At 28.8% G+C, this 15101-nt stretch overlaps 1 protein-coding gene across 1 annotated transcript in view; it reads right to left on the reverse strand.

Annotated features, from left to right (window-relative positions):
• The window catches only part of LOC145331304 (neural cell adhesion molecule 2-like), a 70858-nt gene that overhangs the window by 11631 nt on the left and 44126 nt on the right, over nucleotides 1–15101 (reverse strand). The window contains exons 18-20 of the mRNA XM_080175922.1: nucleotides 10676–10753; nucleotides 8673–8730; nucleotides 315–416 (exon numbers count right to left, since the gene is read on the reverse strand). Coding sequence (XP_080032048.1) covers nucleotides 315–416; nucleotides 8673–8730; nucleotides 10676–10753 — 238 coding nt within the window. The remainder of the gene's footprint in view (nucleotides 1–314; nucleotides 417–8672; nucleotides 8731–10675; nucleotides 10754–15101) is intronic.

A 15101-nucleotide genomic window follows, 5' to 3' on the forward strand; every position in this document is an offset into this window, starting at 1 on the left:
TCACAAAGAGAGGGGTAGGTTTTTTGTAGAATCGGTAAAGGTGTGTGTTTTAAGGCTTAAAAATAGTAATAGAACGATAATATTCACTAAATATGTGTATTTCATATTGAAAAGAACTATAGACAAAAAAAATTTAAAAAGTTAACATAAATTTTTATCGTTCTACAACTGTTTTTTACTTATAACACATAACCTTTACGGATTTTACCAGAAACCTACCCCTCTCTTTCTAAAAAAATTCTTGATTTTAAATATCTTTATTTCTCACACATTAACATCATATTAAATGCACTTTTTTCGACTATCACTTTTACCTATTTGAAGTTCTGCCACCTTGAGACTGAAGCCTTCCAGGATAGCCGGCTCACTTTTGCCATTCCGGTTCACTCCATAAATTCTTAGGGCCAGCTCTTTTCCTGAAATAAAAATGATTACTTTTAACAGTTATAAATCTATCCCAACCATAACATTTATAAAATAGTAACTACTGCTGCTTCATAACAAAATATATTTCAAAGAAAAAAATCTTCATTATCAATCGCATCTGTAATAGAAAACAACAACATAAATAAATGAAAAAAAGCATTAAGAATTATACAAAAGTAGTCAAAATGTTAAAATATATCATAAAAATAAAATTTTAAATTCACAGCTACTGTTTAGATCTTTACTTTAACACAACCAAACAACAAATAAAGGAGAATCGGTCAAACTGGCTGCGTAATAAAAAGGAGAAAGGGAAGGGTATATAGTTTTTTAAAAATATTGTTTAAAAACAATTGCAACTGCATTTTGAATCAAGTTCTACGATTTAACAATGGTTCAAATTTTCTAATAAAAAATTTTTCTCGTGGTAATCTTATCCAAGGATTATTACTTTTTAAGTTGCTCAGAAGGAACAAATTGTAAATGGCAAGGGTTGTGGCCATTTTGTGAAAAATGTTGTCCTACAGCTTTTACAGAAAATTATTAAACTCAGATTTTGTCACTTAAATGTTTGTCCCATTAAAGTTTGGCTCACAACTTTTTGCATAAGTTAAATAAACTTTATTTTTATTTATTCCAAGCCTAAAAAATATGTTCTCAGTTTTTTGTTACTTAAATTTTTTATACAAATCTACAATTTTGTTAAAAAAAACACTAGAATTAATTTTGTATTTATGTTTCTATTTCTATTAAATAACATTTAAAAATTTTAATCATTACTATTACACTTGTTAATGACAGACAGGGGCATCCAAGCATTTTATTTGGGACGGGGGTAAAAATTGTTTAAGGGGGGGGGGGGAATTCGTTTTTGGGGGGAATAAAATGGCGCGCGAAGCGCTCCGCAAATTTTTTTTACCCCCCCCCCAAAAAAAAATTTTACCCTGGGGGTAAAATTTGCTTTGGGGGGTAATTACCCCTCCTGAAATCTGTTGGCAGGGGTAAATTTTGTTTACCCCTTTTTGGGGGTAATTTAAATTTTATTAAATATTTAGTATCAAAAATGCGCGAAGTGCGTAAAATTTTTTTTTGTTAGAGATTTTTTATTTTTGGGGGTGCCTATGACACCCATGGGAAGGGTTAAATTTTAAATGGGGGGGTAGGCACCCCCAAATTCGTTTTGGGGGGGTAATCACCCCTTTACCCCCCCCCCCTTGGACGTATAGATGACAGAGATTTCAATATTTTCTTAATTTTTATTCTATTCTAAAATTAAGGGTTTTTTTAGCTTAAGATTTTGATGACCACTTTTGATAACTGAGTTTTATAATTTGAGGAAGCTTCACATAGACCCACAAGTGGTTTTATGCTGATTGAAATGATTTTTGACTATTTTCATTTTCCTTTTTATTTTTTGATTACCTTAGATACTAGGGGTGCAGTCGCTTGTTATTATAAAAAGAATAATCAAAATAAAATATAAAAATTAGGAGCTAAAAAATAAATGATAAAATTTTAGATTGAAAAGATATGATCCAGGGTAAATGTATAAAATTTGCTGAGCAGTGCATGATAAGGAATAAAGCTGAATGTTAAATTTCTACTTGAATAGATAATTCACGTATGGTCCCTCAGATGTCAAAACTTTATTTTAGTGTTTGGCCAAAATGACTTAGCAATTGTATCTGTAAGTACGTCTAATAACACCCTATGCTATTTTTAAAATCCTAGAAAATTTTTTTTGCAAGAAAATTGCATAAATTCGCAACCTTTTTTAGAACCACTACATAACTCGAGTTTTAAAACTTTTTATATAAAATCCCTTTTACAAAAAATATCAATAATTACTTAAAATTAAACCTGAAAGAAAAAAAATCTCATTACACGTGTTAATTTGCATGTTTTAGGTCTTTTTTTGAGGAAAGTATAACTTCCACATTTTTGACAATAATTATATTTTTTAACATTTCAAAGTAAAATATAATAAAACTTAAACGATTTTTCTTGTATTATCAGTTGAAAATTTCATCAAACATGCAATTTAAGTGATGAAAATTTAATAAAATCATTTTTTGAATGTTTAGAATTACCAATTTTCTACATTTAAAACAAAATGTTAACAAAATTTAAAAACATTCTAATATAAAACTTTAAAAATCAATAACATTTTATAAAATGATGTTTTAAAAAATAAATCATTAAAAGGTATTAAAATGCATTTTAAGTTGCTTAAAATTAAAACGAGAATATCTTTTTACACTTTATTCTTTGTAATAGAGATTAATCGTCATTTGCTGAAAATGAAACATTTAATAAACTAATTGAATCTTTTTGTGACCATATTTAGAATTTTTAATTTTTACACTAAGGTGTTTTTTAATAAAAATCTTTGTTAATTTCTGTTTTACGACAAAAAAAGAAAGGGACTTTTTTACTATTTCTAGGTTATCTTATGCAATTTAAACTATATAATATGAAATAAATTTTAATTGTCTTTCTTTTGAGCCACAAAACACTGTAAAATGTAACATATATGCAAAAATAACAATTTTTTTAATGAATATTATAATATCCTTACATGACATTGCGTCAGAGCTTATTCTTTAGATCATATGTTCATGAAAAGTAGCCATAACTTGGAGGGTTGCGCTATTTATTAGAATATTAAATAAACTTGAATGGTAAAAATATTAGCATATCCTTTGTTAATTCAAATGCTTTAGGTATATTGTTCGGAAAGTTAGTTAAAAAAGAGAGAATTTGCTGTGTATACTGTTGAAAGACTTTCAAAAATGTGAATTACAAAGCAATCCTAAAAGATCGGGCCGTAGGCGAGTCTTAGTCGATTGGGGGGGTGGGGGGGGGGGGGGTGGGGGTGGTTAATGATCACCTTTTCCAACCAATATTCAATCAACTTCTATTTAACACTTATCAGTCGGTCGCCTGCCCCCCTATTATCTCAGCTCCTATTTGATCAGGGCTCAAAAATTTTGTGCATGTCCCCTGTTTCATAATGAATTTCCGACTATAAGTGAATCAGATTTTCGTTATTAGTATACGAGGTAAAAAAAAGAACATTTTAAAAAAATTATTTAAATAAAACCCAACGTGTATTGGCAGTACAAACATCTTAATGCTAGCAGACATATGTTTATCAACATTTGCAGAAAGCTATTTCCACAAGAAAAATTATTCAGGTTTCTACCTCACAATTTTAAATATTTCTTTTTGATAAAATGTTTGACATATATCGTATAATCATTTACCAAAAAAAATATTTTGATAATTTAGATTTCAGAGAAGATTAATCCTTTCAAAAAACTAAGACGACATTTTACATCTTCTGTCATGACATTTTAGAAAAAAACAAAATTTAGTATGAAAACTATTTTCATCGATTTTTCTGAAGGTATTATCGTATTCTGTGGCTTTGTTATTATCATTTACTTATATTGAAAGTGCCAAACTTTGTACCCTAACTTATTCATTTAATAAAAAATCAACCGTGAATTGTTAACACCTGACTAAGGGACACATATTGAATTGAAAGGAATGTGATAGAGGAATAAAGTATGATGGAAGAAGTAGGTACAAATAGGTAACATGAAACGAAAAAAGATTACTGTCCTTTCATAAATATAAATATCTAGAAATTATTTTCTGAAACTTATAGGCTTATTAATTTTGCTGTTAATATATGATAAAAATATAAATAAACAAGAAGTAGTATTGTAGATTGATTAGGCTTGGTAAGACAATTCTAAAAAACCCAGAAGAACCACTCTTTACCTTCTAATAACCAAAGTTATATAGTGTGAAAAAGTATGATGCAAGGAAAGACAAACTTTTTGGAGACCAGCATTTTAGATGTCCCATAAAATATACAAATATAAAAAAAATGGAAAAAAGTCAATAAAACAAAGAAAAAAAGTTGTAGAATAAAAAACCAGGAATATGGGTAGAAATGAGTGTAAGAAAATTCAAATATAAATAAAGTAACTGTTATGTAATTTAATAATGAAGTTAAAAGGAAGAGAACAGCAAGGGTTATAAAGAACAGAGAAAAAAAGAAAGAATGCAGAAGTGAGGGAATCTTAAACTCCAAGCTTAACTGCATTTCATGCAAAAATTTTAATCTTATCAGGTTTCCTACACTCACACACATTATAAGAAGTGTTCATCATTTTATACTAACAAAATATACTTATACTAGCAGCTACGCCCCTACAGGCCTCTAGGGGCACTTGAGGAGAGTCGAATATATAACCCAATTTTATTATTTTAGATTTTAAAAGAAAAATTTTTTTTAAAAATTTGGGGGGGGATTTTTTCTTTGTGGGGGGGGGGGAATGTCCCCCCCGCCATTTTTTATTTTATTTATAAAAAAATTTTAAAAAAACATTTTTTTTTTTGGGGGGGGGGAATTTTTTCTAGGGGCGATATCTCTTGGGAGGGTGGTGGTACCCTCCCCCAAAATAGTTATAAACCTTCCCGGGACCTATGTGAAGCTACCCTATTAAGGAGAACCCGATCGGTTCAGTGGTTAGCGAGATCCTTCCGTACAAACACACAGACAAACACACAGACAAACACACAGACATCCTGTTACTTTAGTATAAGGATTGTTGCACTTATGGACAAAAAGTAGAATAGCAGAATGGTTTAGAGATAATTAATAATTATGAAGTATAAGGTGAATTACAATATTATAATATTTATTTAGATTTGATATTAAGATATATTTAGCAGAAGAGGTAGAACATCAAATAAGAAGTACAAAGCTTTAAAAAAAAGAAAAAAAACATCCATCAAATATGACTCTTTAGGAATAAAAGAAAAAAATATTTATTATTTATCAGTTGAAAGGAAAAAATAAGTCTAATACTCAAAAATATATAAATATTTTAGTAACAATTTCTGTAATGGTTCAAGGAATGGTATTTTACAATTTAGGAGTGGAATTATTGTGTAACACATTTAAGAACATCCATTTTTTAACAGTCAAAAATTTTTCCCCTTTGACTTGTTTTCTACAATTTAGTAAAAAATTTTCTCTTATTCATTTGAAACCGGTGGATTAGAACAAAATCTCATCAATATGAAAAAATTATGTCTAGCATTGTATTATATCTAGTTTTCTACAAATATAAAAATGTATAATCATAAGATTAAAACCAGTTATTTAGCCCCAAGATGCTGAATCTTATAACTGTAAACTTCATAACTGCGGAAAGCTGTTTATAAATACGAAGTGAGAAATAACTATAATTCAAATCAAATGTGATTTGAAGAAGAATATGAAAGTCCAGAAGGATGACTGTAGCAAATATGTGTGAAAATGAAAAGTTTTGCTAAAAACTAGGAGAGTTAGCAAAAGTGTTAAAAAAGTAATTGAGAAAGTGTGCAGAAATAAGAACAATGAAACCCAGGATTTCAGAGCTACATTCAGCTTTGTAATAATTTTGAATCAACTTCTGTATGTTTGATTCCTGTTAGTGACACATCATTTTCAATAAGCAAAGCTTCTGTGTACATTGAAAGTGTGTTTATATGTTTCTTTTTGTGTAAACAGTTGTAAGGATTGTTTTTAACTATAATCTTTCTTTAAAAATTCCTGTAAATATGTGGCTATCCTCTATACAATAAGTAATCAGATTGCTGTTGGGGAGGTTTGGAGAGTCAAGAACCTGAAGTAACAGTAAGCCCGCTAGAGGTCAACGGAAAGTCAATACCTGATTAGGTATTTGCTAGATTGTCACAATGTATAATTTTTAGTTTCAGATCACACGTATAGCCATGTTTAAAACCAGAGTTCATGAAAATAATAATATTTTACAGAAACATGCCTATAAAATACATAAACCAGCACTGTCTTTGATAAAACTGGACAGAAAGGTTAGAGGAAGAAAAAACACATTGGATATAATATGTTTCTTGTTTAATTCTATTATCAAGAATGACTATAAAAGTAAGGTGGCAACATTTTATCCAAATTTTGTTTCATGGAAAATGAAGGTTTTTATATATTCCTTTAACTAGAATTCCTATTTGTACCTGTTTACTTGTCATGACATTTCTCCTTCTTAAAACATAATGCTAAAATCATTTTTAAAGGTTTTAGTTTAAGACCAATTATCAAATCAAATTTATCGAACAAACTTAAAAAGTTTCAAAGCTCTAGTTCTGCTTTTTTGATGGAATTTTTTAGATTATCTATTATTTCTGTGTTTTTACTGCAGTTTTGGTCCCATATTCTCTTTATTTTCTCCAGTTAATGTGTTTGCAGAGTTTTAGTACAGCATTCAAACAAAACAACAAAATATCATTCTCATAATTAGCTGTGAGGTTTATGATCAAATTTATTCCTTTATTTAAAAATCAATTGAGACTCAAAGCAGTAAAGATTCAGTGATTTGATGACTAAAGTGAAATAATGGTCATTTATTGTATTGTATTAAAGACTGCTTTCTGTAAATATTGAAATGAAAAGTTAGAAGATTTAAACCAGTTTTGTGTCTCGAAAAGCCAAAGCTATTGCTAACAAAACTGATATTAATCCCATGAATTTTATTTTATTATTTGGGTAAATTGTCTGTAATAAGATACTATACATGATTTTTCAGCATGGCTGAGAACTGATTCAAATTCAGCAGATATATATTGCTTTTAAAAACATACTTAAAATAACTTTATTAACATTATTTTGAAAATGATTTGACTCTTTACATAATTAATTATTTCTTGATTTTTTAAAATTATCAATTATTCTTAAATGCAGTTTCACAATAACTCTATTAAGCACAGTTAGTTTGCAAGTATGATTATGCTTTGACAGTTTAATGGCTAAGAGTTTCTAGAATACAACAAAAATGTGAATGATTTCAAAAATTTATATACTGAAATTACTCTTATGATAGTGTACATGATTAAAGTATAGATTTGTGAATCACTGCAGACTTCAAACTTGATTTTGTTCACTACAGTTTTTTTTCTTCAAAAAAAGACAGTTCATCTGAATCATCATTTTAAGTTTTTTAAAAGTTGACCCAATTAATCTTTTTAAAAGTTGACCCAATTAATCTTTAAATTGGCCTGTTAATAATAAATTCCTATTTCTCAAAATCATTTTACTTTGACTAATGTTATGGATATTTATTATTTGTATTATCCTTATACTAAAGTAACAGGATGTTTGTTAGTCTATGTGTGTCTGTGTATCTGTGTGTCTGTACTGAAGGATCTCGCTAACCGCTGAACCGATCGGGTTCTCCTTAACAGGGCAGCTTCTTATAGTTCCCGGGTAGGTTTATATCTATTTTTGGGGGGTTGGGACACCCCTAACCCCCCAAAAAAATGAAAAATCCCCCCCCAAAAAAAAAAAAATTTTCTTTTAATTTTTTTAACTAAAATTAAAAATGAGGGGGGGCACCCCCCCCCCAAAAAAATTTTTTTTTTCCTTTTTCTTTAAAAATTTAAAAATAAGAAATTTGGTTATTAAATTTGACTCTCTCCTCCTCATGTGCTCCTAGAGGCCTCTAGGGGCGTAGCCGCTAGTATTATATAAAGTAATAAGGTTTTTTGTCTTAAGCTTTGATTACTATTGAACTGAATGAGATCAACATTTTAGGGATGCTTCACATTGGATGGTTTTTTGCTATTTTCCTGCCCAATTTATACCCCTTTGATACTAAAGGGGCATCCGCTAGTCATTAATGAAGCATTTTGTATATATCCCAATCACACAATTTGGGCTACATAAAAAAAAACATAAATTTAAACATTGAGTTAAAGTTAATTTATTGCTGTAATACATGAACACCTATAATGGCTTCAAGTTGCCAATTTTAGGGGGAGTTAAGAAAATATGCTAACACAATTTTAAAGGGACAATTTCTGAGTTTTGTTTATTTGTACATAAACATTATTGAATTTGAACATAGAGAGTGTTTTAATATTACTAGCGGCTAAGCCCCCAGCCTCTAGGGGCTCTGTAAACGAAGGGACAATATTGAATTTGTTGTCCCAGGAATCAGTGTACCAAAAATGCTTAAAATGGACGTACGGACTTGCTGGTAACGATAATAGCTTTCTAACTCGTACCTAACTCCTATGGGAATCATCATGCAAAGTTTGAAATCGATAGGACAATTCTAACATGCCTAAATTAACGAAAAAAGCCATCTGTTACGCACGGACTCACTGACTGACCGAACCTAATTAAAGAAAAGCTTCGCTTTTTAAAATACCTGGATTTAAACCAGTAATGGTGAACAACGGAACAGCACTACTAACATTCACTAACACCTAGAAATAGTCATTTTAAGTGAAAAATTGTTTATTTGTTTATATGATTTTATTTGTTTTTAGACTATTTGCTTGTCTATTATTTAAAGTATTTAAAAAAAAACGTCTGCTTTTAAACCGAATGTCTGTTTGATTGTCTTTCTCAGACAAATCAAATTGTCTTTGTATCGTTTTTTGTACAAAAATTGTCTTTTTCTCTGTTTAAAACACAGACAAACTTACTAAATGGGACTAACGTACTTAATTATTTACTATGTGAGGTAAGGGTTGATTTTTCAAATGCAAGATTTTATCGTGTTCGAAACCATGACGTTAGGTAGCTAGAACAGACTTTGGACAAATTAACAGTTTATTATAGTTTTAAATAGAAATAAAGAGAAAAATACTTGGTAGAGAGAATATTTATAACCTCTCCCTGAATTACCTAGCATTTCAAGATAACTCTTAATTTATTAATAAAACACTTAATATTGAAACAAAATATATATTATCTTTTTTATATTAAACAAGGACATCAACATCCTGAATTCATAAATGATCAGTAAGATCTTATAAATGGATGGGCCAATTGAAGTTAACAGTTCTTTCTTGAGCATTGTGTTGGCATGTTTTAGGCTATTTTGTAATAACTACCGGTATCATAACTTGTCAACCAAATATTTTAATCTATAAAGGGGGTAATTTAGTTTATTATCTGAGGATCTTGGGAACTACAGACGTACGGACATGGCATAATTAAATAATTGCCCCATAACAAAAGTCTTTAAAAATGTAATATAAATAAATTTATAATATTTTTTCTTAAGTTTTATTATTTTCAAGTATATATTTTTAAGACTCTTCTAATATTTTTTTATTGAATGCACTTTTAGAGTTTTTAATTAAACCTAATATTATATTAAATCTTTTACGTTTAATTTGTCTACTTTTATCCTTATATAAAAGTAACAGGATGTTTGTCTGTACTCAAATATCCACTTGACCGATATGACTTCCCCAAAGAAGATAAAGTATAGAATAGAATCCAGGTAAAAGATTCTGCCTGGCTAGCCTGAAATAAAATTGGAACTTTTGAAAGCCCTAAATGGCTACAAGGCTTGTAGTAAAATCATATGATTTCAGATATTATCGAGAAATGATATGAAAAATAAATGCCTTTTTTAATAGTATACTAAAAGCCATACAGCCAATCGTCCAGCCATATTTGTCTTATTCACAATGGATTAAAACCTTATAGTATTAGCAAAACTTTAAACAAAAATTCATTTCAACATGAATTTAGTAAAAAAATGACTTTAAAATTATTTGGTTAAGAAATAATGATCACGGCATTTGTATTAGGGTTGCGCATGAATTTGTTTACAAAAAATCCTTAGCAGCTGATTTTTAATTCTTTCAAGGTCTGAGAGTAAAAGATGTTTATATCCAATTATATATTTTTAAGTATTTTAATTTCAATGATTATCATAAATTATTTTATTAATTGTTGGGTTATACGCAAGTTACGTTTACATTTTGTAATCCAGTGATTACGCAAGTTGCGTCATAAAGTACATTGACATTGGTGAAATGTAAACAATATTAGATAAACATAAATTTAATTTCTATGCAGTAGAGACATAAAGTTAGAGGAAAAATCTATTACTTCTCGATATATTTTCATTAAAAAGATATTATTTCAGTTTTGTCCCAACTTGACATGTGTACCATTCAAGTTTCATATTATGTTTTTATTGCGCAAGCGCAACTTTTCTTCAATATTCCCTAAAATATTTGAGGTTTTCATTTCTATTCCTCCTTATTCTATGGACTTCCCTTTACAGCTTTGACAGCTTTGTATCGGTCTCAGCAAGCTTATATTAACCCATATTTTAAGTATCAAGCAAAAGCGAAAAAGAGATATGTTTAAACAGTGTGCCCCAATTAAAAGTGGGGTCAATCTTACCTTATTTTGTCTGTCCTCAATGACCTCCAAGAGAAAGGACTGATCCAGACCTCCATCAAATCCTGGCAGACATTGCACCTTGATAGATTGATAGATAGATTGATAGATTGATAGATTGATAGATAGATTGATAGATAGATTGATAGATAGATTGATAGATAGATTGATAGATAGATTGATAGATAGATTGATAGATAGATTAATAGATAGATTGATAGATGGATTGATAGATAGATTGATAGATAGATTGATAGATAGATTGATAGATAGATTGATAGATAGATTGATAGATAGATTGATAGATAGATTGATAGATAGATTGATAGATAGATTGATAGATAGATTGATAGATAGATTGATAGATAGATTGATAGATAGATTGATAGATAGATTGATAGATAGATTGATAGATAGATTGATAGATAGATTGATAGATAGATTGATAGATAGATTGATAGATAGATTGATAGATAGATTGATAGATAGATTGATAGATAGATTGATAGATAGATTGATAGATAGATTGATAGATAGATTGATAGATAGATTGATAGATAGATTGATAGATAGATTGATAGATAGATTGATAGATAGATTGATAGATAGATTGATAGATAGATTGATAGATAGATTGATAGATAGATTGATAGATAGATTGATAGATAGATTGATAGATAGATTGATAGATAGATTGATAGATAGATTGATAGATAGATTGATAGATAGATTGATAGATAGATTGATAGATAGATTGATAGATAGATTGATAGATAGATTGATAGATAGATTGATAGATAGATTGATAGATAGATTGATAGATAGATTGATAGATAGATTGATAGATAGATTGATAGATAGATTGATAGATAGATTGATAGATAGATTGATAGATAGATTGATAGATAGATTGATAGATAGATTGATAGATAGATTGATAGATAGATTGATAGATAGATTGATAGATAGATTGATAGATAGATTGATAGATAGATTGATAGATAGATTGATAGATAGATTGATAGATAGATTATTAGATAGATTGATAGATAGATTGATAGATAGATTGATAGATAGATTGATAGATAGATTGATAGATAGATTGATAGATAGATTGATAGATAGATTGATAGATAGATTGATAGATAGATTGATAGATAGATTGATAGATAGATTGATAGATAGATTGATAGATAGATTATTAGATAGATTGATAGATAGATTGATAGATAGATTGATAGATAGATTGATAGATAGATTATTAGATAGATTGATAGATAGATTGATAGATAGATTGATAGATAGATTGATAGATAGATTGATAGATAGATTGATAGATAGATTGATAGATAAATTGATAGATAGATTGATAGATAGATTGATAGATAGATTGATAGATGGAAAGATAGATGGATTGATATATAGATTGATAGATAGAATGATAGATAGATTGGTAGATAGATTAATAGATAGATTGATAGATAGATTGATAGATAGATTGATAGATAGATTGATAGATAGATTGATAGATAGATTGATAGATAGATTGATAGATAGATTGATAGATAGATTGATAGATAGATTGATAGATAGATTGATAGATAGATTGATAGATAGATTGATAGATAGATTGATAGATAGATTGATAGATAGATTGATAGATAGATTGATAGATAGATTGATAGATAGATTGATAGATAGATTGATAGATAGATTGATAGATAGATTGATAGATAGATTGATAGATAGATTGATAGATAGATTGATAGATAGATTGATAGATAGATTGATAGATAGATTGATAGATAGATTGATAGATAGATTGATAGATGGAAAGATAGATGGATTGATTTATAGATTGATAGATAGAATGATAGATAGATTGATAGATAGATTGATAGATAGATTGATAGATAGATTGATAGATAGATTGATAGATAGATAGATTGATAGATAGATTGATAGATAGATTGATAGATAGATTGATAGATAGATTGATAGATAGATTGATAGATAGATTGATAGATAGATTGATAGATAGATTGATAGATAGATTGATAGATAGATTGATAGATAGATTGATAGATAGTTTGATAGATAGATTGATAGATAGATTGATAGATAGATTGATAGATAGATTGATAGATAGATTGATAGATAGATTGATAGATAGATTGATAGATAGATTGATAGATAGATTGATAGATAGATTGATAGATAGATTGATAGATAGATTGATAGATAGATTGATAGATAGATTGATAGATAGATTGATAGATAGATTGATAGATAGATTGATAGATAGATTGATAGATAGATTGATAGATAGATTGATAGATAGATTGATAGATATATTGATAGATAGATTGATAGATAGATTGATAGATAGATTGATAGATAGATTGATAGATAGATTGATAGATAGATTGATAGATAGATTGATAGATAGATTGATAGATAAATAGATAGATATATAAAGGACAAAAAAAAAATTTACTTAATTATATGCAAATCAGTTCAATGTCAAAAAGAGAAAAAAAAGTCACAAAAAAATGAAAATATAATCAAACTTTGAGTTGCGAAAGAACAAGAACAATGGCATTAATTTGAAGCATAGCCTTTACAACAAAAACAAAACAACAGCTTAGCAATAACATGCTAAAAATCCTAACATATGAAGTTGTAATAATTTTTTGTTTGTCCGTTAATATCTTATTAGTGCTTGAACTTATTGAATTCTCTCTTGAAATAGGTATTTTCCGTAAAGCTGTGTATAACCGTTTAGTCAAATGCACTTATTAAGTCAAACTGTTCTTAATTCTAACATTTAGGAACCGCTTGACTTAATAAGCGCATTTGACTAAATGGTTACACGCAACATTATGGAAAGTATGCTAAAAAAAGTTCTCTTTGTCAGCATAGATAAAAAAATAGACGTACAGACATATCCTTTTAATATAATAGCTACGATACATAAAAATAAAAAGTGAAGAAAAAAATTATGTTATTGTGGTAGTATGCATTTCATCAAAATTAAAGTAAAATTAGTTTCTAACACTTTAATTGACTATGCAATAAATATACAATGTCTAGGTGACCATTGCCTTTATTGGACCAATAGGGACACAGTGTATGAATAATCTGACCACAGTATTGGATAAAATGTGTACACTTTTTGCTAGAAAAGGTTTCTTATTAAAGATTTGTAAGTTCTCAAATAAAGTGAAACATGCAGCGGGCTAGAAGAAAGATCCCCTCCCTCTACTCCATTTTTCCATACACTCCTCACTACTGGATTTATAAATTGACCAATAAATGATAGGGGAAAAAATGACAACCTAAATTGACGACAATTTTTCCCTCGTCATGATATTCCCGAATATTTTACATCCAATATTTTATGATATTCTATGTTTGACTAAATAAAAACAAAAATCGTCAGCGAGAAATTTCTTATTAGGTTGGACGGAAGCAACTTATAGTACCTAATATAAAATGCCGTCTTACAATACAAATGGCCAATGATAGGCCAATATACATTTTAATCATTGGTCAATTAAAATATACTGGCCTATCATTGGTCATTTGTATTGCATGACATCATGTTTTAGGCACTTTAGAGCTGGACGGCTTATTTTGTCTCATTGTCTATATATGATAATATATCTATTGACTATGCAATACTATTACATGCACAGCAACTCTAAAGGAGCAATTATACCTCTGTATCAAACCAGGTATCTAAAGGGATAAGAAAATGGTCGATAAATTGATGTACATTTATAATGATGATAAACAAAATAACCCCTTCTGTAAATTACAATTATTGGTTGAAACGCTTGGACACTCAACTTCCCAAAGTTATTAAGCCAACCAATAAGAAAACATTATCAAAATCTTTGGGGACTAGTGTAATAAATAGCCCATTGTACCCTTTCTTCCAGGTATCACCCGCTCCAATAATATCTCCTTTTTTATATACTTTTACCTAAGAGGGGGATTGGGTACCCCCCTTCTTACAGTTAGTTTTTTTCTCAAACTTTTAGGGAATGTTTTTTTTGTGGTATTTACACTAAAATTAGATATCGTAACCGCGTCCTCCTTGAAATAGCCTAAAATGCCCCAAGAGGTTTGATCAACCTAATTTTTCGTATTTTAAATTTAAATGAAATTTTTTTTTTAAATTTAAATTTTTTTTTTTTTTTTTTTTGAGGCGGGGTTAGGGTTAGTCGATCCCACTATTTTAATTTCATTTAAAAAGAAAAAAAAATTGAGAGGGTATTTTTAATTTTTTGGGGGGTTGTCCCACCCCCTAAGAAAATAGTTATAAACCTTCCCAGGACATATGAAAAGCTACCTTGTAAAGGAGAACCCGTTCGGTTCAGCGGTTAGCGAGATCCTTCGGTACAAACAGACACAGAGACAAACA

Source organism: Acartia tonsa, chromosome 11 (assembly GCF_053477335.1).
Source record: "Acartia tonsa isolate MP-2025a chromosome 11, ASM5347733v1, whole genome shotgun sequence".
Taxonomy (NCBI): Eukaryota; Metazoa; Arthropoda; class Copepoda; order Calanoida; family Acartiidae; genus Acartia; species Acartia tonsa.